Source organism: Cuculus canorus, chromosome 4 (assembly GCF_017976375.1).
Source record: "Cuculus canorus isolate bCucCan1 chromosome 4, bCucCan1.pri, whole genome shotgun sequence".
In the NCBI taxonomy this organism is placed as follows: Eukaryota; Metazoa; Chordata; class Aves; order Cuculiformes; family Cuculidae; genus Cuculus; species Cuculus canorus.
The window spans coordinates 35,868,360-35,891,515 of NC_071404.1; the positions used below are offsets into that span (position 1 = coordinate 35,868,360).

Here is a 23,156-nt window from a genome sequence, read left to right on the forward strand (position 1 = left end):
TATGTCCTCAAGCTGGGGAAACCATGGACACAGGATTTAGTGGATCCTGAAAGTTTATGTGTTAAATAAAAATCAGCTAAATTAACAGAATAAGAAGTTTTCAGGGGATACTACACACAAAGATGCCCCTCTTGGCTTAGGAAGCCCCTGAGCAGCAACCCCTCAATGCAGTCCCCTAATTCCCAGTGGACACTGGGAAAATGCTGTATGATGGTAGAGAAAATACAACCTCACAGTAGACTATGTTCAGGCTGCACAGCATACTCCGCACCTCCTGCCCTACTGGGTCCACAACTGCTCCTGCAGAGCCAGTTTTCCATGGCTGTCTATGCCTCCTCCTGGCTCAGGAGAAACCCCCACTTCACAGTGGCCACATGGGCCCATGAAAATACCGTTAAACTAATTTGTTCAGTGTGATTGCAATTTCGCTACCTGGAGCTTCTGCAAGTGCAGGCATGAATAAAGGAGAAAGCTTCAATGTTCTCCTTCACCAACCTTTCTATCATGCAGGGATCTAGTTTCTGGAACACCGCAGTTAAGCCTGCAGCCACATTTCTGTCAGAGGCAGAAGAGGGCACGGCTACTAATCACAGCAAAACAAACCGCATTACACATCCATCCTTTCAACCTGTTTGTCCATTCTGAATTCTCATTTTTAGCATTATTATACCATATTCCATGCATTCACCAAGACAACATCTGCAATCACAACTTTGTGATACCACAAGAGAGAGAATTCTTTTAGAAGTAGTGGAACAAATGCAAATTAGAAGTGAAAGTAGTAGTGAAAAACCAAACCCACGAAACAGAACAGAGTGCCTCTGAGTCACACCTGGAAAATAACATAACACCTGCTCTACTGTGTATCCATTCCCAATTTTGATCATTATCACTGATGCAAAAACCTTATTTAGCTGTGGAGTTTTTAGCCTAAGATATCTGAAACATAACCCTTCCTCACAAAGAAGTATGTCCAAAGAAAAGTGAATTTACACTGAGATATGACTCTCTAGGATTTGTTTGAAAGCAAGGAAGGAAAATGGTTGGCAGCAAAAAGGGAAAGAAAGAGACCAGTGGAGCTGCTAAGCCCTGTACTTAGCACTTCTGCCACAAAGCCTTGCAGGGTTTCATGTATCCAACAAGATTTTAGCATAACCTTTTTAGTGTCCTTATCAGCACTGTGGCAAAGCAATCCCAAGCATCCACCTTCTTCTCTGCTGTTCTTGCCACTATTGTAGCAATGCCAGGACGGATGAATGTTGCACTGCAGTCCTTCTGATTACTACTGTTTTTATGACCAGTCTCATGAATCTTGATGTACTTTAAAATCTTAACTCTTAGCGTTGTGTTATTATGGGACTACTTCAACTTGCATTGTTAAGGCAAGTTCACCTTCAAAGAAACAAATCCGTTAAATGTGAGCCTGAAAAGACTCAACATCAAAAGGCCAATGAAATTAATTCACCTGATACTTTTATAATTTTATTACTTATACATCATTCCCATAGTATTTGGGGTATCTGATTTACGATTGAGTTTCAACAGGGTCAGCAAAAGTGCTGCCAGCAAGGAATAGGAGTGAGTAGAGACTAGAGAACAGCAAAGGAGGGTACACACAACCATAAAAAGAAACTCGACAGTGGACAGAGAGTGATGAGAAAATAGGAATTCGCATCCGAAAGGACGATACAGCCTGACAGCTGACATAACTAAAACATATGAACTCATTATTTTTGAAAAATACTCCTCTTTTCTAATAATACATCTCAGAAATGACTTCTCCATTATGAGCATTCATTTGTTAAAAATGAAAAAAGAACAGTTAGAAAAATAAATCTTCTTTAAGGAATGCTTACCTATGTCTAAAATCTTTATTTCTTGGTGGGAGCAAGTGAAAAAGAACAGAAAACCATTATTAGAGAAACGTTCAGAAAGGATGTTAAAAGATGAAAAGAAGGCAACATTTACATCTGTCATTAGTGAAGCGGTGAATGACTGTCTTTTGTCTACGCACATTGACTATGCAGGTTAACTTTTAAAATCCACAGAATATTTATTTTGGGTAGATTAAACTTTCACAGTTCAGATTTGCATAGTTAAAATATTTTACCAGGGTAAAATTTTTTCACTTAAATTTTAAATACTTTTATTAAAATGTATTAAATTTTTAATTTCTTTTTTTTTTTTTTCATTCCTAAAGGCATCTGGAAACTCTAACTTACACAATATCAGAGGTCTATTTCATACTTTAGTTTGCAATAGTAATTCACAATTCCAAAAGTCCGAGATGTGAGAAAAACATACCTTAGCTCTAGAACACTAGTTACATTTCCAGATGGGAATATCCGCCGAACGTAGTTGAAATCCCCCACATAAAGACTGCCATCTATCCCACAAGCCAAGGCAACTGGAGCCAATAATTTATTACCATCAGCTTGACCATTACAGCTTGGACAGGAGATGCTTCGTCGTCTCCCATTGCCCATAATGCTACTAACAACTGGAGGTTGCTGAGATATAAATTGATTTTCTCCATTTCCTTTGTACAGAATTCCTGTAGATAATATAAAAACAACAAAAAAACTGTCATAAAAGATTCAAATATACGTACATAAAATGATGTATGATTTATTCTCGTTTAGTTGATTAATAGAATTAAGTCTCTTAATTTTTTCTCCACCATATGTTTCTCACTACAAGTAACAGAACTTTATCAAAGCATTTGCAGTTATATTTAAGTCACAGACACATTAAAGCACACACAAAGCATTAAATTATCTTGTCCACAAGATGTAGTAGAAGCACTAAATACACTAGCACTTAGAACCCAAACAAGTTTTCAGTTGTTCTTATGTTTGAAATGTTAATAATTTTAACAGTTGTACTTAAGAATAAAAATTGTTGAAGGAAACACAAGGCGTACTGAATGAAATCAAGTTCTGTGTTCCTAAATCCTTTCAGTTTTCTGATTCCCCAGAAATGACTGAAATTCTAACTGTGCATGTATTACAGAAAAAGAAAAAAATCATATTTGCAAATTGTATTCCTAAAGTCCTACTATAAATAATTATGAATATGATGTCAAATGTAATCTAAAGTGGATTACTGCTGCAAATTGTAAATATTAAAGAGCTACTTAAAAAGTTGGAAATTGCCTCAGTTTTACATCATAAAAGACTCTTCACTCAGCTCAGAATAAAAATGTACCTCTGGCAACAAATGTGCCTCAATACCATGTCTGCAGTTATAGGCAGTTATTAAAAATGTCAAAGCAACAAAAAAAATGTGGTGCCAGGCCAACCTGCCTCTTAAACTTAATTCTGCTTTGAGGCATGAAAGGAACAATAATTTTGTGAAGACAAAGCAATGTGCCAGCAGTATTTTTCTTCCTTATAGCCTCCATAGGAAATCCGAGAAGAAAAATGCATGCTTTATGTTAAGTCTTCAGTCTCAGGGAAAAAAAGTGTGACTTCACAGTGCGTTAAAATTTTGCTGGGATCCTCATTATTTTATCTCTTGATGAATCCATGGAGGTGTACTCTACAAACGGTCAGCTATTATGGCTATACTTATAAGTCACAATATGTCTTTCTGTGGTATAATCCATGTAAACCACATGACACCTTATACTTTAGAGTGATAGATGTCTTATTGATTGTGTGCCCAGAGTTTCAGAGGCAGTTTGGGGCTGAGGGATACATTTCTCTTTCGAGATGCTTAGAAGAAATTTCAGACCTATTCATCTTTCTCTCCTCACCCCCAAAACTCACACTTTATACTGAAAGACAGGAGGAAAAATACTTTGTTTTCATCTTTAATTTTTTTTAGGTGTCTTCACTATTTTAAAGTTATAAAATTTAGTAGATTATAAACATAAAATCAATATACATGATAAAATCAGGAAGAACGAAAACCATTTATGGAAACCTAATGGCAAGTAATCTAAATAAGTAATCTAAATCAAAAGAGGGAGAACGTATTTTTCATGAATAGTTAAAGCCAGAATGCATTAACAGTATACAAAATCCCCTCTCCTATGATTACATCATTCACGACAATCATGGCACCATAATTTTGACTGAAATAGCTGAGTTCTATAATTTTCATCAGAGGAATTCTGTAAGTCAGCACAGTGCACTATTGCACCTGATTTATTCTGTCATTACCTTGAAAAATTGGTCCTTCACATTTCTCCTCTATTATCACAGACTAAAAGATGTACATTAGACTATTTACTGCAGTAGTTCGGGATGTCCTTACAAATACTGCCTGCATTCTCTTCTGAACATATTTCTCCAGCTCATCCACCTTGTCATTACAGCTCTCCACTTAGTTTATTCAATTAGACACACGTCACTTTGAAAAGTCATTACTTGTGAAATGTACTCTTGAACATAATTTAAAGCCACCATCAATTTCCCTTGTGAACAGAATCAATCTTATGTATATATTTATAATTACATCTCTTTACATTTTTAGATGGATTACCTTACAATAATTTGCACACGGGTTTTTTGACATTTTAAATTGGGTACAATGACACCTTTTCGCTTGATTTGGTTACCTTGTTTTTCTATCAGCCAGAAGCAATGCCTTAGGTGATGCATATATAAGCATATAACACAAAATAAGCTTATGTACTAGTGGGAGACCTCCAAGGGACATCAGGTACTGACAAAGTGATGTTCTTCGTGGTGAAATAGTTTTTACTTTGCATAAAAATCCAGTATGACCAACTCCCACCTTGAACAATGCGACCTGCTTATTTAACCTTTCTCACACATTCCAGATGAATTTTTGCAATTTTTCTCCTGTTCAGTGTTGAGCTGGGGTTTCCTTAGCATAGCACTCTCCAGGCAGTTGCTGAGTAGCACACTGGATGCATTCACCTTGATGCCAAGGCACAATCCTTATAAATGTGTTCTACTCCTCCTCATCTTTTCACTGGAATCAAGGAAAACTCTCTCACTAGTGATTGGACTGTCTCAAGAAACAGGGGCACAAGTGACCCGTGTTGACTAAAGGCAACGTGATTTGTCACTTGCTGTGTGCAGAGCCGACCACAGCATCCCAGGGAGGATTCACCTCAGGGAAGGATTTAAATTGGAGGAGTGTAAATGAGTGCTTATGCTCCAGAAGAGATGATACCCGTGCACTAACTGCTCCCATGAGCTGCCACACTGCAGGTGGGGATATCATGACATGAGGGGTAACACCTCTCCTGTATAAATGAAAGATTTAATATTGGGAGTGAAGATCTCTCAGTTTGGAGGAATGTCTCTTATAGCTGTTTAGTTTTTCACTCACTGTGAAACTGGAAATGAAAACATTGTTCAAGATATTGTTAACATACAAACAGTTAATGCCATAACACGCTGACGCCTGCAATTGGTTCAGAAATAGCATCTCTTTAGCAGCACCCATTTTTTAAAAACAATTTCAACATCTTTGGGTTGGGTTTTTCTTTGGTAAGCATATCTAACACAGGCTGACACTGATAGATGAAACTGTTAGTACATATCTATTTATTGGATGAAGAAACATGACATATAGTGTAAAGCTCAAAGCATTTACTATATACAAAACATTCCAGAATTTCCTTTTTTAAAATAACTAAGCAAATGTTTAAAAAGCTAGAATGAGATACCTGAAGTGCAGGGCAGTTGGTATTAAAATTATCAAGAAGAAAATGAACTTCTTACCATTCTGAACATCCAAAACGTGATGTTTATCCAACGTCCAGCTACCCATGTTGGAGGCATCCAGTTCATAGCCCTGCAAAATGGCAGTCCGCTTTTCCCAAAGAGTTAGATCCAAGCAAGACTCATATTCATAACCTACAGACACTGAAATAACAGTACATTTCCTCATTAAGGATAGGATCTTGTTCAGAAGAAGAGTTTGAAGACAGTGATTTCCTTAATATACATGTTTTCAGCTCTCACAGGGTACTCGAAAATCCCTATGACTCCTTAGATGTACTGAAAATACTAAACAGAATTCCAAAACCTTTCAAAAATTGAGCTTGGGCTATTAAAATTATTTCAGTTATTAAAAGCCAGTAAATTACGATAGGTACAGAAGAAAGCCATTTTGTGAAGTATGTCAGAAAGCTATTGTGCTCTGAAGTACAAGGAGTGCACAGACTAAATACTGTACTGTATTATTAGGCTGAGGGCTACTTCATGGGAATCAGAAGTGAAAAATGACTGTGGTCTCTTTTTCTTTTTGAAGGACCTTTTTCCTTATAATTCAAAGTTTAGATTCGTATTTTCTAATATATTTTAACATCCATTGTTACTCTTATCTTATTTTGCTAAACATTTTCTACTTAACAGATGCAAGTGTTTGAGATGTGCTTCCCTATATTCAAGACAACAGTAAAAATGCAATAAAACACACATACCGACAGCTTCAGATAATCCATAGACCCTCTGGTTGTATGCATCAGTTTTATCCCATATGAAAGTGTAAGCCAGATTTGGGGATGCAGGGAACCATTTTTGGAAAAGTCTTCCCACCACCGCCACCATCAGATGAACCTTCATTAAATTAAATGGTATCACAGATTGGGTCATAGTAATCTTCAGAACAGATTTATATCCTGCAGCCCTGGAGCTTAAGTATGATAACTTCAAATCAGTTCCTGGTATTGTTGTTTCTTCGTGAAGTACCTATGCATTGGTAAGAAAAAAATATGCAGTATTTGAATCATTTTGAAATTGAACGGAACAATGTAGCTAATGTAAAAGGAGGCCTGATATAATGGTACATGACAATCTATTAGGAAGTATCATCTAATTCCAGTCTTCATTTAATTAATGTAAAGCCCCACATAAATAGATAGCAACATTTAACCTTTTTTCCTGAAAAGCTAAGTCTAAATTCTTCATCATAATGAAGCTGCTTAGTTGATACTTTCTGCTGGAGGATTTCAAAGATCTCTCCTTTACTTTTAAGAGCGGAAAGGGAGATGCAGGGGAGGGAAAACGTTCCCAACTGCTTTTTCCAAAAGATGTAAAAAAGCATCTTTCATCCACGTGAAAATACCCCTTCTTATGCTGTCACCCATGTCTCAGCTATGGACACGTAATAAAGTAGAGCCTCTAAGCACCACAAAGTTGCAGATTTGGGATGGTTTGGCTAATTGTTCCTGTAGGAGCAGGAAGGACTTTTAGGTGGTTTATTATTTGCATTACCTGTGGATTGTAAATACTTTGAACTAGAGTGTTCTTCCATTTATTCTGAAGACAGATAAGTAGGATGCCTCAGGGAAAGCTCTTCCATATTTCCTGATCAATATTCACTACTCAGACATCAGCTCACCACTTTCTCATTTCAGAGAGATGCAATGATTCAATTTTATTTTCAAAAGTTTCCTTCCCTCCTCTACCTCGCCTTTTCCTCTGAGCTGAGGAGCTTTTGCGGGTGATGGATGGACGTGAAAGGTTTCTGCCTAATGTGGATGAAGACAGCCTATTCTATTCCATGCCTCAGCCAGGACATGAACACTGATTGTCAGTGCTTCAAGTGAACAGCAAGTACCTCAGCTTAGTGGGGAAAAAGAAAAGAAAAAAGTCTCTAGACACATTTATAAAGATAATGTTTCTCTGGTGGGAAAAGAGGGCAAAGGATGCTGAAGCACAAGCCCAGAGCCTTGGTGGTATCAAAAGAGCACGCTTAGGGAAGTAAATTTGGAAAGCTTTATTTTACTTCCTTGTCTCCTAGAGCCAAAGTCCAATGACCAAACACTAATTAATATTAGTGGAAAGCAGACTTCAGGGAGAGCACTGTCACAAATATTAGGCTTAAGGCTTCAGTGAGATAAAAAGCTGGCTACTAAACAAGTGCTAAGTTAGCTCTCTATGCTACAGAAATCCTTGGACACTGCTTTTAAACAACTGATTGTGTTGAATAGGTCAAATAATGTTTATGCTCAAGGAGGGCAAAGGTGCTAGACCATCCTCTATGTTAGCACGTATGGGATACAAAGAAAGATTCATATGGTATTAATTGTATCTACCTCCTTCCCAATAATGACAACAAAAAATCAGAAATAGTATTTTGACTTATTGTCTCGCACGAATGGTCATTCACATCTGCTATACATAGACATAAAGCTCATCTTATCCAGTAAGACTATAATAGAACTATAGGAAATAAAGGAGGAAATGGAAGATACCAGACAAATGAAATTCAGATTTATAAATTCTTAATCTTTGAATGTTTCTCATTTCCCCAAAAGGAACCTGCCACCACTTGGAAGGAGGTAAGAGTAGCAACATTTCTGTTTGTATATCTAGTCTGCTCTCCCTCAGTCCAATATATGCACAGTATCTAAGCCAGAGAACAAGCAAATCTTTTCCACACAAACAAAACCTCCTCTCTCTAGAGAGATAAGTGATTGTGAACGTATTCCTTTTCTAAGACTTCGAAAGAAAAACACAAACCACCCAGAAACAAAAGACAAATTCCTCCTCAAGAGATCAGCAGGACTCTCATATACTGCACATTAAAACTAGTCTAACAGATGGAGGTCTCTGTAAGCAAGAGGAGAAAAAGAAATAATACGCTTGTAATAGAACACAATTTAACGGACTTCACTGGTCTCCTGTCATGACCATTGCTCGTTTTACAACTGCAACTGGGGAAGAGCAGCGTTAAACACTTAGGTGGTCTTCCAGTACTCTTGGCTGAGATAACAGGCAATAAAAAGGACACCTTGAAGTTTCAATTTAAGAAATTCCACTGTGTATTTGGATTACTATCAAATTAGAAACTAGGACACTCATGCAGTTCTCAGCAAGGTTTAAAACAAAACCCAAACCCCTATTATTAGTTTCTGCAGAATCCTCAAATATCTGCTGGAAATCTGGCTTATAACTTCCTTCTTTCCATAAAACATCACCTGCAGTAACTTATTTTCTTGAGAACTTTAGGAAGGTAGAGGTAAGGTTATGCATCTCAATCTCTCTCCCAGAATCAACCATTACAAAGAGAATTAAGCAGTTTAATGTTCACTCAAAAAGTTAAATCATCAGGCACAGCAGAGAGCATCCTATGGGAGTCATGACAACACATCAATTGTAAAGCAATTAGGAAAGTCACTGGGTATTAAAGTCACATCAGGAATCACCAACACAACTAAGCTGTCAGTACTTTACCTTTTCCAGATCGAGTATCAAACTGCCTTCAGAAAGGCTGATACCCTAAGGAGACTGAGTTATAGCCCAGCGACCAAATTCTAAGGGTTGGCATTTTATTTATGGATAATCACGCTTCTCAGAAGGACAGCTATGAAATATTTAACCTACAGGGCTGAGATAAGGGTCACCTCCATTTTCACAAAGAGTTTGTTGTCCTGAAAGTTCAGGCTGGCAACTGAGTCATATAAATTGTGCAGGGCTGCTCGTCTGTCGTGGCCAGCAGGACTAAAGCTGTCTATGCTCTGGAATGCTCTCCTGCTCCAAAATATAATATAGATCAAGTGACGTGCTCTGATGGTATTAGGATCTTTGAATAAGGAATTTAATTCAATTAAAGGGAAAATTGCCTGTTGTATTGCCATAATTTTTTTGGCAAAATGAGCAACTTCAATGGAGGACTTGAGAACAAATTTCACAAATGAGTGCAAATTTTAGTCCTAATGTCAGAAAAAGGTTCTTTGCCAAGAAGTAACAGCTGAACTGCTCCACTGAAATGTAACATCATCTTGGTTTGAGAAGGGTAAAGATGGCATTTTTAGATACAGCTAGATATTGGCAATTGCTGCTATTACTCAAAGGTTGAGAAGGAGTACTAAAATTACACTTCTTTAAGTAGAAGCTGAAACTGCTCATTTCAAGATGGAAAAATCTTTTCCTTTTAAAAAAGACTTTCCCTAGAATTGAGGCTCTTAAATGAACTTAGAAAGAAGTAATCTTAAGTTAAGAAATTAAAATGGTAAAAATATATTTTTTAGTAGGCTTAAAATATTGTTGAGATACCACACAGAGAAGAGACAGGAAAACACTATACACATGTAGAAACCTGAAAACGTGTCCCTAATAGAAAAACACAGGAAATGAATGTAAAATTTCAAAGAGAAAGCAAAAACAAAAAAAATACCAAAAAAAACCAAACCAGAAAACATGCTGAGAAACAGGGACATAAATGGAGATATTTGGCTCTAAGTAATCTCATTTTTTTTTCAGAGTACAAACTTGAAATTCTGGAGATTTTAGCTAAGTGAAACTAGATGCAGCATCTATGTAATACTTGAACATGCAGACATACGTCCTATTATAATGTCTGTTTAAATGATAAAATAGGTTAATTTCTTTGCTGAAAATTTGGCCATCCTTAAGTTACAAATAATCATTTCTATTAAATCACTGAGGACTGCACTTTATCCTGAATTATTCTGTGTAAATCAATTTTTCCAACTTCTGCTGTTTAATATTGTCAGTAGTCAGAGAGAGTCAAGGGAAAGGGAAAAAAAAAGTGGGCAACCTTGAACATATAATTTGAAGGAAAACTTTTCAGTCTTTGTTCTCCCACACACTCGAGGGCATGGAAATAAGCTGCTCAGGACCTGAAGAAGGCATCTTGCAAGCGTATGTAAGAATGGATAACAGGAGTTTAGGAAGGGAAAGCCTCAAAAACTCAATTTCAGAATTGCTCATTGTGACTCACATGTGGGTTTCTGCCAGACCACACTGCAATATGTAGCAAACAGACTTTTATTATGTCAGGAAAAAGACAGCAACAATATTACCTAACATATATAGGCAGCTTCAGCTTAACCTGATCTCCCTCATCCGCATGCAATTTACCATCTTGTTCCACACTGATTAATCTCAGCTAGTTAAGCCTAGGCAGAGCATGCTAGCTTGCGATTAAAAGTAGATAAAGTCATGCCTAAGTAGTCCAAATTTAGTTAACATGTTATTTGTTATCATTCCTCTTGAGTAACGACCTGTTGGGTCTGGGATCGCCCTTTATACCCACTGTATTTGTTCTTTCCCCTTGCATGCCTTCTTTTTTTTCAGTTTTCTTTTGTGCTGCTGCTTTGGTACAGACTTTAATTCCCTCTCTGACCAGTCTGGGATTCATAAGCCACTGACTACACTCTTGGAAACATTATCTCCAAGGGATGATGAAGTACTTCAAGGGATGATGATTACAGCACCAACATAATTTTCTCCTGTAGTATGTGACAGTGAGTGCTGTCACACCACAAGAACAGGGTGACTAATACTGAAGGTACATGGGGAATGGTTTCTTGCTTTGTGCCCTCATCCAGTCTCCCACACATTAAACTGGCATTGCCCCATTTTTTATTAGAAGATCTACATTGGTTCCTCTGGAGCTGACAGACTTGAATGGAATTTTGTTCTGCCCATCTTTTCCCAGAGCAGTGAATTTTCTGGGAGGCAGACTGTGGAGTATTATGCATTTCCAAGGAGAACCTGACCCTTAAGGGTACGTCCCAGGCATGGCTGTGCAGCTCCCAGTTGCTGAAGTAGGGGGTTATGTGTGTGAGGAGTAAAAAATACAGAAAAAGATACTCCTTTATTTTTTTTTTACACAATATGAGAACCAGATTTTTGCACAGATAATGACAGTGCTATTTTTATCTCATCATAAATGATCCATCAACACCAACTGGCTAGGATCTGCTGAGAATACTATCATTTCTTCTGGCTGGTTTTCTATGGAAATCAACTTGACCCAACTATCATGCCTGTGAGACCTCCCACCTTACAACTTTTGTACCTGGCAGTCAATTTCAACCACATTTGAAATAACAGTAGAAATCTCTAAAGTATTCACGGAAGAAGTAGCCAAGTTGGTACTTCCATGAGAAAAAAAAAAAAGGCTGAACGCAGTCTCTGGGGGAAGGACTGGCTGTGGCAGACAGCTGGAATTCTAGCAATAGGTGGGAATTCGGAATCCAGACTTCATTAGTCCCACTGCTCATGAAAAGGCTTGTTTGCCTAGTCATTACAAGTCATTTCTGAAAATATGTGTTTGATAACATTCTTCTGTTATTACTTTTGTCTTGATTTATACTCATCTAACTAAACCATTTTCCATCACTTCAGGAACTGAATCTATCATCTGTTGCCAAAACAAATAAATGAGAGCTCTTTTTCAGTGGACTGTGTTTTGCAAATACTTTCTTTTAATTGGCTTGCAACTATCAAATGCATAGAAATGATAGTGAGGATAAAAGCAACAATTTTATACCAAAGTCCAGATTTGTATGAGTCTTTACTTTAAACCTGATCCTACCATGAATTGCTTAAGGATTTTGATCTTTTCTTAAAAGCTCTGCATGAAAACATTTGAATACATTTTCTATTCCCCTTGAAGAGGCAAGGACATTTCTTACTGAATGGGAAAAAGAGTGCCCTATAAAATTATAACATAATGAAGGTGAGGAGGAGAAAAAGAGAAGGAAAGGAGAGGGAGAGGAGGGCAAGGGAGAGAAGGGAGAGTACTGTTTCACTAAGAAAAGTTTTATCAGAAATCAATACTGACATGAATTTTACTTCTTGAAATGCAACTCTGCTTTAAGGGCTGAGGAAGACTGCATTAGTGATTAGTTACTTGATATAGAGGAATATAATACACCTATGTCAGAGAAAAAAGCATTCCAGCCACAACTTTTACCTTTTAAAGCAAGGTTTTTATGTTGAACCTTACTTCCAATATTACAAGTTCTGCAGAAGTAGATTAGCATATATGTTCATGGGCTTTTAAGCCTGTCTTCAGAGTTAAAGAGTTCTTTTAGTTTATCAAAGTCTCAGTGTCATGCTATTTATTAGTATTAAATAGGAAAATTGAACTGAATGGTCTTTCAAACATAGCGGAACATCACCATGAATTTTCAGTTTCTGAGGAGCACTTCTAACAAGAGGGCTGTCAAAAAAGTCAGATGTACTATGCTGTGTCCATTTTGGTGGGCTAGTGCCTGGTTGATGAAGACATTCCGCAAATTAAATGATGCAAAAAAATATAAAACCAGACAGGCTTTCTTACCTCTCTTTTTTTCTTCAGCTGAAATTTTAAAAATCATTCCATAGAATAAATAAATTGGTCTGAAAATAATCACATGTTGCTAACTCTTACCACTTAGTCAGATTTATTTCTTTTCAAACAGCAGTTTCACTCCTTTTATTATGGTTGCTTCATACCAGCCTGTGCTAAAACGCTATTTATTTGAAGCACACTTTACCTGTGTCTCTGGGATGATAGGACTATCTTCAGGAGAAATTCTAAAGAAGGTGGATAAAGGTGATGACACGATAACAGGGTTTGGCCTCACAAATCCGCTCAGATCACAACTAGGAATATCATTCTCTTCTTTCTTCATGACCAGAGTATCCATGACATAAAAGACATTCCAGGGAATCCATACTGTGTGATGCTGTGTCAGGAATGGTGATCGCTCAAACACCAATGTCAGAGAAGCACCACCATTTGCTACCAAGTCAAACCTAGGAAAAAAAATCCAACAGAGCTAGCCAGACAGCAAATTTCCAAAGCCCTCCACAGTCTCCATTTTATAGACTGATTCTTCCTTCCATTGCAGTGCTCAGAAGGCAGAATGACTCTACTGGGTATAATGGAGAAATCAATTAAATTACATCACATACCACTGCACTAAGAGAATGGAGAGTTTGAGATGCTGTGTTTAAATTAAGCAAGTATATAGAAAGTATATAAACAACATATTTTACATCTGAAGAATGAACAAAGTACAATTTTGTTCAATCACTTTTTTTCATGTGTTTTGTTTCCATTATTTTATTGTTTTTACAGGTAACTTTTCAGTAACACCTTTGCTGTCTTTATGACTTAGAAGTACTTTAAAAGGAGCTTACATTCCATCTTGGCGAGTGATTGTATATCCGTAGTCTGGATAGTGTAGAAAGGAGACATTGACTCCAATAAGTGGTGTTCCATCAGCAGTTAATACTTGGCCCCTTATGACGGATGCAAGACTGTGAAAAATTTGCAGGATCATATTACAAATTTGCTTTCTTTGTTCTCTTTTGAATGAAGAAAAGCCAGCAGAGCAAACACACACCTCTCTACACGGTATCAACTACCATTAAAAAAAAAACATTCCTGAGGCTCTAACCCTTTTACAAGTTCACATAATTTACACTGTATAAACAAATGTCTTGAAACCTACAGATAATCATTTTGCTTCAATATTGTTTATTTTAAGTTGGTTCATTTGTCTGTACTGAGTTACTAAGATCAGAAATTCAATGAGGAATTTTAAGAACTCAAAGTCTAGATCTTCCCACTCTAAGTCACACCTTTGGCAGACTCTTAAAGAACAATGTACTTTTCAATTAGTATCAAAGCAATCTGTAAAACTGCAGGGACTATGAAGTACAAAATTTAAAAGCGCAATAAGGAACATTTGTGCAACAACTTTTAATCAACTGCTGTGCTCAAACACATTAATGCTGTTAAATTACTGCAAACGCAGTAGTTCTCGTGTAAATCATCTTCTTTCACTCAGTGAGATCTCAGACACCTGCTTCCTGTTACTGGTTTATTTTCAGGTCATTACAGCTTTGTAGAGCACCAGTCAAATCGTCTATGCAATTATACTGCCGTGCACTTAACAGTTCTATTACATTAATTCATAATTTATATTATTTAGTGAGCTCAGTTTAAAAAGTGCAGCTTTGCTTTTCCTCCTGAAGTGTTTTCATTGCTTTGATATATTTCCAACTGTGCTAGCCCAAATCAACTGGTTAAATAAAGATTTATTTAATCATTAATGAAGTGCCCTGTTAGAACATAGGTACTAAGCATGGCAAGTACCTTCTGTAACCTACTGGCACTGGCAATTTGAATTTTGCAGCAAATGAGACAAAACAAGCTATTTGATATATTAAGAAAAAAGATCTTTGCTGAAAGTCCACACCACAAAATCTGTAGTCATAGTGGATCTCCAGCTAATGTGAATCTCACACACTCCTCAAGTTCTTTCATATTCAAAAGTAAATGATGAGCCATGCTGACCTCTTATTAAAAGGACTTTCCCCGGGTATGACATGAGTGCTGTCTGCTCCGATGAGAAAACTGATCCGGTCATAAAATCCTTTGGCAGCTTGCTGAGATGGTGACTGTTGGCTTTGGCTTATAATATCTTGGGGATCGGGTAGTCCACGACAATAAAGCTGGTTTTGGCAAGAACTCTGCAAACAGCAGTCAGGATCCATACAGTCAACTAGCCCATCTGTTGGCAGAAAGTCACACAAATGAACAAAGTCTTCCTCCTGACCCACATGTGAATCAGCCAGCCAGCAGAAAAATTAAAAAATTAGGCAGTAGGAAAGAATACTAACAATTAAGATTTTAATTAATTCACTTTCAATTAAGGCAATAGAGTTTGTTTCTATTGAGTTCTTAAACTCCCACGGAAATTCACACAAGCTAAATATACTGAGTATTGTGTATAAATTAAATGTATTATTCAATACTTTTCTAAAAATACTTTGAGCAAAACAGAAAATGAAGGCACTCAGGTTCTGCATACACTGTTAACTTATACATATTAAACATTTTAGGTGGGTCTAAGTAGCTTTATCTGAGGTTATTTGACTTGCTAGAGAAAAGACACAAGTGACTCCCACTCTGCTGTTTTCCTGAAGTTCTTTTTCGCATATCCATGCTGCAAGTAGCTTTAAATATTTCATAACATTTATCAAGGTGGATTCCTTTATACCTTGGCAGAAAGATTTTGTTGCTAGTGGCAAAGGCAATTTCCACAACTGTTTTGCATGAAAATGTATGAGAAAACAAAATCTGTATTTAACATTTAGATTTTATTCTGAATAAACTGATGAGGAATGCTGGCCAATATAAACAAGATTTAAACACGTGGGTGCTTTTATGCTCACGTGTTGAAATATTCACATATAAGGAGCATTAGATCTATCACATCACTGGAAATCTAATTTGGTGAAAGATTTAAAATCAAGATCAAATTGATAACTACTCATTTGCTGTAAGTAAAGTCGTAAGGAAAATGAGCCTGGAAATGTCAGCTACAGAGAATTTGTAGATGAATGCAATATGGTATCACATAGCTGATAATTGCTTCCCCAAAAGAACAGCAAGACTGAAATCGCTCAAACATTTTATTATTCCATTTAGATTAAAGAGTGAACTTGCTTGCTGCATTAAACTGAAAAATATACCAATGCAGTACTCTGAGGAAGCCCATGGCTGCTTCTCTCACAAAAGAACCCTGCTTTAGAGTAAAACTTCTTTCTGAAGAGAAAAATACCATCCATTTTTGTTCAATCTTATGTTGAAAGACGGTAAGTAAACAGAGATCTTCTAAAGGTAGTCCTCTAAGGATTGCTGTGCTATGTGTATCAGAGGATTGGCAAAATAGTAAAGGACTAGGATTTCTATTCTTTTGCACATATAAAATTCTTATTTAACTTGGCTGACATTGAAGACAGTTCGGGGAAAATAAAAGGGATGAAAAAGTCATCATTAAAAATATCAAAGTTTAAACTTTTTTAAGAGAAAAGAAAGAACACTTATTTTTCCTGGGATGAGGATATGCTAGAGGATCAGGTTGCCATTCAGACAGACCTCAACAGGCTGGAGAAATGGGCTGATACCAACTTCATGCAGTGGTCCCCTGCACCTGGGGAGGAACAACCCCACGCATCAGTACACACTGGTGGACAATTAGCAAAGCAGCATTGCGGAGATCTTGGGAGTCCTGGTAGACACCAAATTGAACATGAGCCAGCAACACGCCCTTGTGCCAATGAAAGTGCAATGACATCCTTGGCTTCATAAGGAGGCATTTTCCAGCAGTTCAGGGGAGGTGATCCTTTCCCTTGACTCAGAACTGTGTGCAAGCTGGGCTTTCTAGTAGAAGAGACACATACGAGACAAAGCTCAGTGATGGGCCATGAAGATGATTAGGGGCTTGAAACATCTCTCCTATGAGGAAAGGCTGAGACAGTTGAGACTGTTTAGCATGGAGAAGAGAAGGCTCTGGGGGGAAATCTCATTGACGCGTACAGATACCTACAAGACCACCTTTCAGTGGTGCCCAGCTAAAAGATAAGAGACAATGGGCACAGACTGAAACAGGAAATTCTCTCTAAACGTCAGAAAAACTTCTTCTACTGTGAAAGTGGTTGGACATAACAACAGGTTGCCCAGGGAAGTTATGGAGTCTCTGTCCTTGGAGAACCCATCTGGACATGGCCCCTAGCAATCTGCTTTAGCTGACCCTGCTTTGAGCAGAAGATTTCTGAGGCCTTTCCAACCTCAAACAGTTTGTGACTTGTGATTTTCTAGTCTCATTCCTGTACAATATGAAAACCTTTTCTAGCTGAAGTACTGACGTCCCTTGCTGGTTTTAAATCCAGAAGCCTGGATCAGTATCAAAGCTGGGTAAGCGGATGGTTAAAAGCATACTTTTGGGGGTTTATATCTCTGCATGGTCTCCCAGGCAATATCTGGTGCAGTTGCCAAAGAAATGCTCAAATTTCTTCATTCATCTTTCTTAGTTAAAAAAAGCAAATGTACATCTGGAGTATAGTCTGCAGGTCATAAAACTGCATGAGATTGACACCTTCTGAACTAATCAGCTGGAAATGCATTTTTACAAGCCTTTCTGCTAACATCAATCAGACAAAGAATCTCATTTTCACCAGGCAAGATACAAGGATATGCTGTTTGTTATTTTTCTGTGGAGTTTATCAGCAACTTGCCCAGGCGAGTGACGGATGGTTATGAATCTGGCTCTTTATAAGTTGAGAAAACATTTTTCATTCTTTCTCAGTACTTATATGGCTAGAGCTATCTAGTGCCACTAAGCTGAGTGCTCTATTGCACTGTGTGAAGTAGAGTAAAATTTCCTTTCTGAAAGGGTTGTGCAAAATTATTGATGAATTTTGTTTAGCCTGAAAAATATGAGACTTAGCTCAACTCTAGCTTATCCATTATGTCACCCCAATATGATAGTGAGATTATAAGGAAAAGAGAAACTTCTACAGGCAGCTGGACAATCACTATTGCTCTCAGAAGGCTATCAGTATTTTTCTTTTGTTCTAGATGTGAGTGGTTCTTCTATATGTAGAAGACACAATGACTACATTATTGCTTTCTTCCTCAAAGGCTAAAGACTAGCTGTAAAAATCTTTACTAATGTTACTTCTCCCTTTGCCACAGAATGCACAGCATTGCAATAGAGTATGGTCTGTTGATAAGATTGCTTATTTGGAGAAACCACCAAAACATTAAATGAGCGGAGCCAGGACAGAGAATTCTCACACTTACAGATGTATAAAAAACCCAAAAGATATATCAGTGGGCATGTTTACTTTTGAATGGAATTTAAAGGGTACACATAAAACTGCTGGAAAGAAGAAAAATGGGGAGACAAAATAAGTCCTGGGCACAAGTGCTGCCAGTGTCCAGAGGAGATCATGTCCTAGGACCTACATTAATCACAGTCTTTGTAAATCACTTGATTATATATTTAGGAAACAAGAAGTCTCCATGAAGTGAAATTCAGTGCCTACATAAGAGGAACACAGTTTTGGAGCTATGATGCTGGCTATCCCACCAGAATGGTTTTGGTGACTGCGGCACACTAAGGCAAAACGCTGTAATGGACACCTCAGTTATCCTCACACAGCCCAATTTCCCAACAGGCTATACTAAATTGAATTGATTATAGACACCAAAACCAACTATCTGTAGGGAGCGGCTGGTCATATAAGCCACAAAACCAGAAACAGCCTTGATTTATTCCTGAGCAGTGCAGAAGGACCTAGTTCAATGTTACTATTACAGTATATCTATAAGGATTCCTAAAGCATATTCAAATGAAACATTCCCGTTGCAGTGAAGAAGCGTTAAATATAAAGTGTTGGGCTTTAAATGAATTCTCAGTCTAGAGAGAAATCTTGGAGTCACTGCAGATAAGCGCTACAGATATACCAACCCAGCACTCCCCAGCAACCACAGATGCAAGCAAAAAGCTGAATAATAATGGGATGTGTTGGAGAGAGAACCAGAGAACATAAGTGTGCCACTGCATCAGTCCTAATTCAAGTACAAACCTCCTGAAATTTCCTGAGCTTGGGTTATCTTTTTCTTTGTAACCATTCTGCCATTCAAAACATTATGTGGCAGTAATTTCATACTTTAATTAGCAGCCTGCTACTATATGAAAGAAAATATAAGTTCACATTTGTCCTAGTATATTCTTTTGCTAAGGATTTACTATTGGCCACTTTCAGAGAGGATGCTGTGCTTTAGGTAATCCATAGGCTACATTTGTACTACCCTGTGGCAATGCTTAGCAAGCGCAGGCTGTCCTAGCCTGTGCAAGTAATTACAGGAATACAGTACTGGTAAGCACACTTTGCTTTATTACAGTGTTTTATTTTCATGTCACTAATAAGAGAATATTAATAATCATTTAAATCCTGCTGGAAGAAACTTGTAACTACTCACTAATTGGATAAGAGCTAATAAAAAGTGAATTTAAGGAATCTGTCTAATGAAGACCTACCTAAACTAAAGAGTAAACAGCTTATTCTTCCTACAGTGATGACAAACCATTGCCCACTTTGTTAAAGTATAATACTGACACATTTTTTTCACAATAAAGTAGTTAGGCTTTTTCCACCCATGGATGACTCTGACTTTCCCTCTCTCCCCAAAGTCATTAGGAGTTTAATTCAGCGTAAAGTCTGCTTGTTGCATACACATTCCTCATGTGTTGCTAAAATGTAAAGAAAATTCTGCATTTTATTATCCAAAGCAAACACATGGAAAAATAAAGAGTGATCCTTAAAGAGAAAGGAACTAATCTGCAAGACTCTCAGAAATCTATATTAAAAGGAAGATGAGTAATAACCATCCCATCATACGTCAATACTATCTAGAACGGAAAATCATCAAGTATGCCTCGCTGTCATTAGCATTCCCTGTGGTGAATACTCCCACTGAGGTTCTTGGGATGCTCATGTTTGCAGAATTTGAACAATCAGTCCCAGAAAGAGCTAAGAATCAAAGGAACAGCAGACACTGTTATCAATGAATTATACTCACGTTAATATATGAAATACAGTTTATCCAGGGTAGGATGAAACATAACCACACCATATCAATTCACTAACAACCAAGATAACACTAATTACATAACCACTGAGCCTAGTGTGATGTAAATTCGGCATAAGTGCTCAGATAACCTAATCTCCCATAATAAACAAGTACAGCAGAATGGCAAATCCTTGTGCCATTCCCTATAGCTGTCTGGAATTTGAATGGCTTGCTCAAGAGATTAGTGGGTTGATTGCAGGTACTCTTGGAAAGGGAAGAAACACTGCTTCTCTTTCCAGGTGAGTTTCTGGCAAAGATGACTTTCTTTTCCCAGTTTTGTTTGGCATGCTTCCAGTTTTTAATTCAATTTGTTATAGTTTAACCCTTTTCCTCAGCCACTAATCAAAGACTTAAGTGAATATGCTCTGTACTGAAGCATATAAATGAAAATAAAGTCCACTGAAGATATATGCCTGTTACAAATACACATCACATAGGTCAGTCACGGCAAAACAACCGTTTGGCCCATCCCTTCCTTGTACATAGTTGCATGCCTATAAAGGAAATAATGAAAAAAATGAAGAGACAGAAAAGCAACAAAGTACCAGCCTGAGACATTTTTGTCCAATATTGTTCTTTTTTCTCGAACTTCAAGTCTTTCTGCTAGATTCCTCTGCTCCAATTCCTCATTCCTTTGTCCCGTCTTCACCAACAGCTATTGTTGTTTTCAATTTGAAGGAGCACCTTCTTTGCCTTTGTTCTGTTTATGCGCCTTCCTGTTCATCTTACCCCTCTCTTCCCCTGACTCCTCTGTCATCTGCTCTTAACTCTTTCTCTTAGAGGTCACACCATTCTATTACCTTTAATGTCTACTGAATCTGTTTTAGTCTATCACTGCATTTTCAAATTTTTCCCCTACACAATCTATTTATTTCCTTCAAGTTATTTATGCTCTAACCTAGTTTCTCCTCCTCTTTGCTTTGTCTCTTTTCAGGCTTGCAGGTTTCTCTTTCTTCCTTATGTTCATAATCCCTTGGCCTATTTGAACTTAATTCTCCAAACAGCACATCTCTGCGTGGAAATGCTACAGCCAAATGTTCTTCTTTCTCCCTTTCCTATATGAAGAAATTCAGTTTCACGTTAGCTCAGACTGCGTATACCAGATTGCGTCAGATTCTTTAGGCTTCTAAATGTGCAAAACTGACTCAAAACATACAATATGTAACTGAGAAGGATGACAAATCAAATGACGTGTAAAGCAATAAACAGCTGCACTGTTTTAACTGTGTTATTTATTTTCCTCGGGAAGTAAATGTTGCTATTATTTATAGTCTGTGCTGTCGAGAATCCCAACTGCAGTTGGGATATAAGAGCAAACCAGCAACGGCAACGGCATACACAGTCTAAAGCTGATAAACAAAGTCATAGATTAGTCTATTGTCATCCAGAGGCCTTAATGGAGTTTCTTATCTCTGCTCTGAATCTGGAGGCATTCAAAAAAAAAGAGTTGATGAGAGAAAGGGAAGACAGACAGACAATAAAAGCATTATGCTGATCTAATATTTGACTGCATTCACATTTAATCTTGTTTTTGTGTGGCTTTTCTGTGTAATTCTGGAGTCATGCCAAAGTCACAGCCCCTCTACTTTCCCTACCCTACAACAATGACTGCAGGTTGATTCTTTAAGTCAACAGTCCTGCCTGCATCTTTCTGCAGATTGTTACCTGTCACTTGAATGACAGACTGTGGAAAAGCAAGCCAAAAAAAAGACGTTTGGGAGCATCCTGTCAGTTATCTGAGCGTTCGCAGGCTACAGAGGGATAAGATCTCTGTAGACTGGGCAACCAATTGTTTCCAGCAGTAATATCATAGGTCAAAATGTAAACTCCCCATTCAGCTTTTTCTCTTGGGATAATTTCCTTATGAGGTCACTGAAAATTTGAACTCCTTTCTTTCCTCCCCCTCCTCTACAATTCTCTGAGTTGAGACTATGTTTTATTCCAGTATAAAAGAACATTGCAGGGAAATTAAGGCGACACTTATAATTTTCTAAGTACATAGCTCACCTGTCATACGCATCTTGTAAGGCTTTGCTGATACATCATATAAAAAAGCACTGAATACTGTGGTGTAGTCTTACAGGCATAAAAGCAAGTAAAATGCATGTATGGTTCTCATGGCAGTATTTATTCACCTGACTGTAAAATCTCCGTTCCTCAACACATTCTCCCCAGTGTTAAAGACCCAGTTGGTATATCTTACCTCCTTCATTGTCCTTACTGTCAGTGCAGAGAGTTTCCATGGCTACATCACAGCCTGCTCCCCTCCATCCTGGCTGGCAGACACAGTGCCAGCCGTTTTGGTCCAGTGTGCACCTCCCATTGCTGTTGCACAAGCCGGGACAGCCCTCTGTTGAAACAGACAAAGAAGAAAAATCACAAGTGATTTAAATATAGTAATTACATTAAAAAAAAATACAAACAAGGGACACTTACTGGGAACAGGCCTTAAGGACAGCACAAATACTGTAATTGCACATGGAGTGGAACAGCAACATTACCTGGGGAATGTAATTCTTAACAAAGTGGCATCTTTGATTGACCTGACACTTGAGACACCACTTACCTGTACAGGCAGGAAATAAATGCACCAATCCTCTAAATACCTGCAGGCCAGACAAAATTAAGTTTGTTTTTTAATTTTTTTGTTTTGGCAAAGTAACAAGAGATGAGGGCATAGTGCAAACACAGCTGTGTAAAATGATACATTTTTCTGTGCTCTAAGAATAGATTATTTGCTCTATGCAGTATTGGTTACTTACTGGCATAAATGTTTAAGCTCCCTGTTACTATGATCAAATCCCTCCAAATTCTTAAGTAGAAAAATGGGTATGATTTTAGGCAAGCAATAGATGTTAACTTTATCTGGTCTCAGAGTTGCCGTATATTCATGTGAAATTACAGTGCGTTAAATAGTTGCACAAAGTATAGGCCAGTTTTAATGACTATACTTTATGCCAAAAATACATTCCTTTTCACAGAATAAGCAAAGC

At 37.6% G+C, this 23,156-nt stretch overlaps 1 protein-coding gene across 26 annotated transcripts in view; it reads right to left on the bottom strand.

Moving 5' to 3' along the window:
- TENM3 (teneurin transmembrane protein 3) overlaps positions 1–23,156 on the bottom strand; it is a 1,341,795-nt gene that overhangs the window by 41,574 nt on the left and 1,277,065 nt on the right. For 22 of the 26 annotated variants that reach the window (XM_054065057.1, XM_054065066.1, XM_054065065.1 and 19 more), the window contains 8 exons: positions 22,367–22,513; positions 15,034–15,250; positions 13,872–13,991; positions 13,223–13,484; positions 6,407–6,674; positions 5,703–5,846; positions 2,305–2,554; positions 1,857–1,877 (listed from right to left, as the gene is read on the bottom strand). In XM_054065057.1, the coding sequence (XP_053921032.1) occupies positions 1,857–1,877; positions 2,305–2,554; positions 5,703–5,846; positions 6,407–6,674; positions 13,223–13,484; positions 13,872–13,991; positions 15,034–15,250; positions 22,367–22,513 (1,429 nt within the window). The remainder of the gene's footprint in view (positions 1–1,856; positions 1,878–2,304; positions 2,555–5,702; positions 5,847–6,406; positions 6,675–13,222; positions 13,485–13,871; positions 13,992–15,033; positions 15,251–22,366; positions 22,514–23,156) is intronic. The other 4 variants (XM_054065063.1, XM_054065061.1, XM_054065078.1 and 1 more) reach the window with 1 other exon arrangement.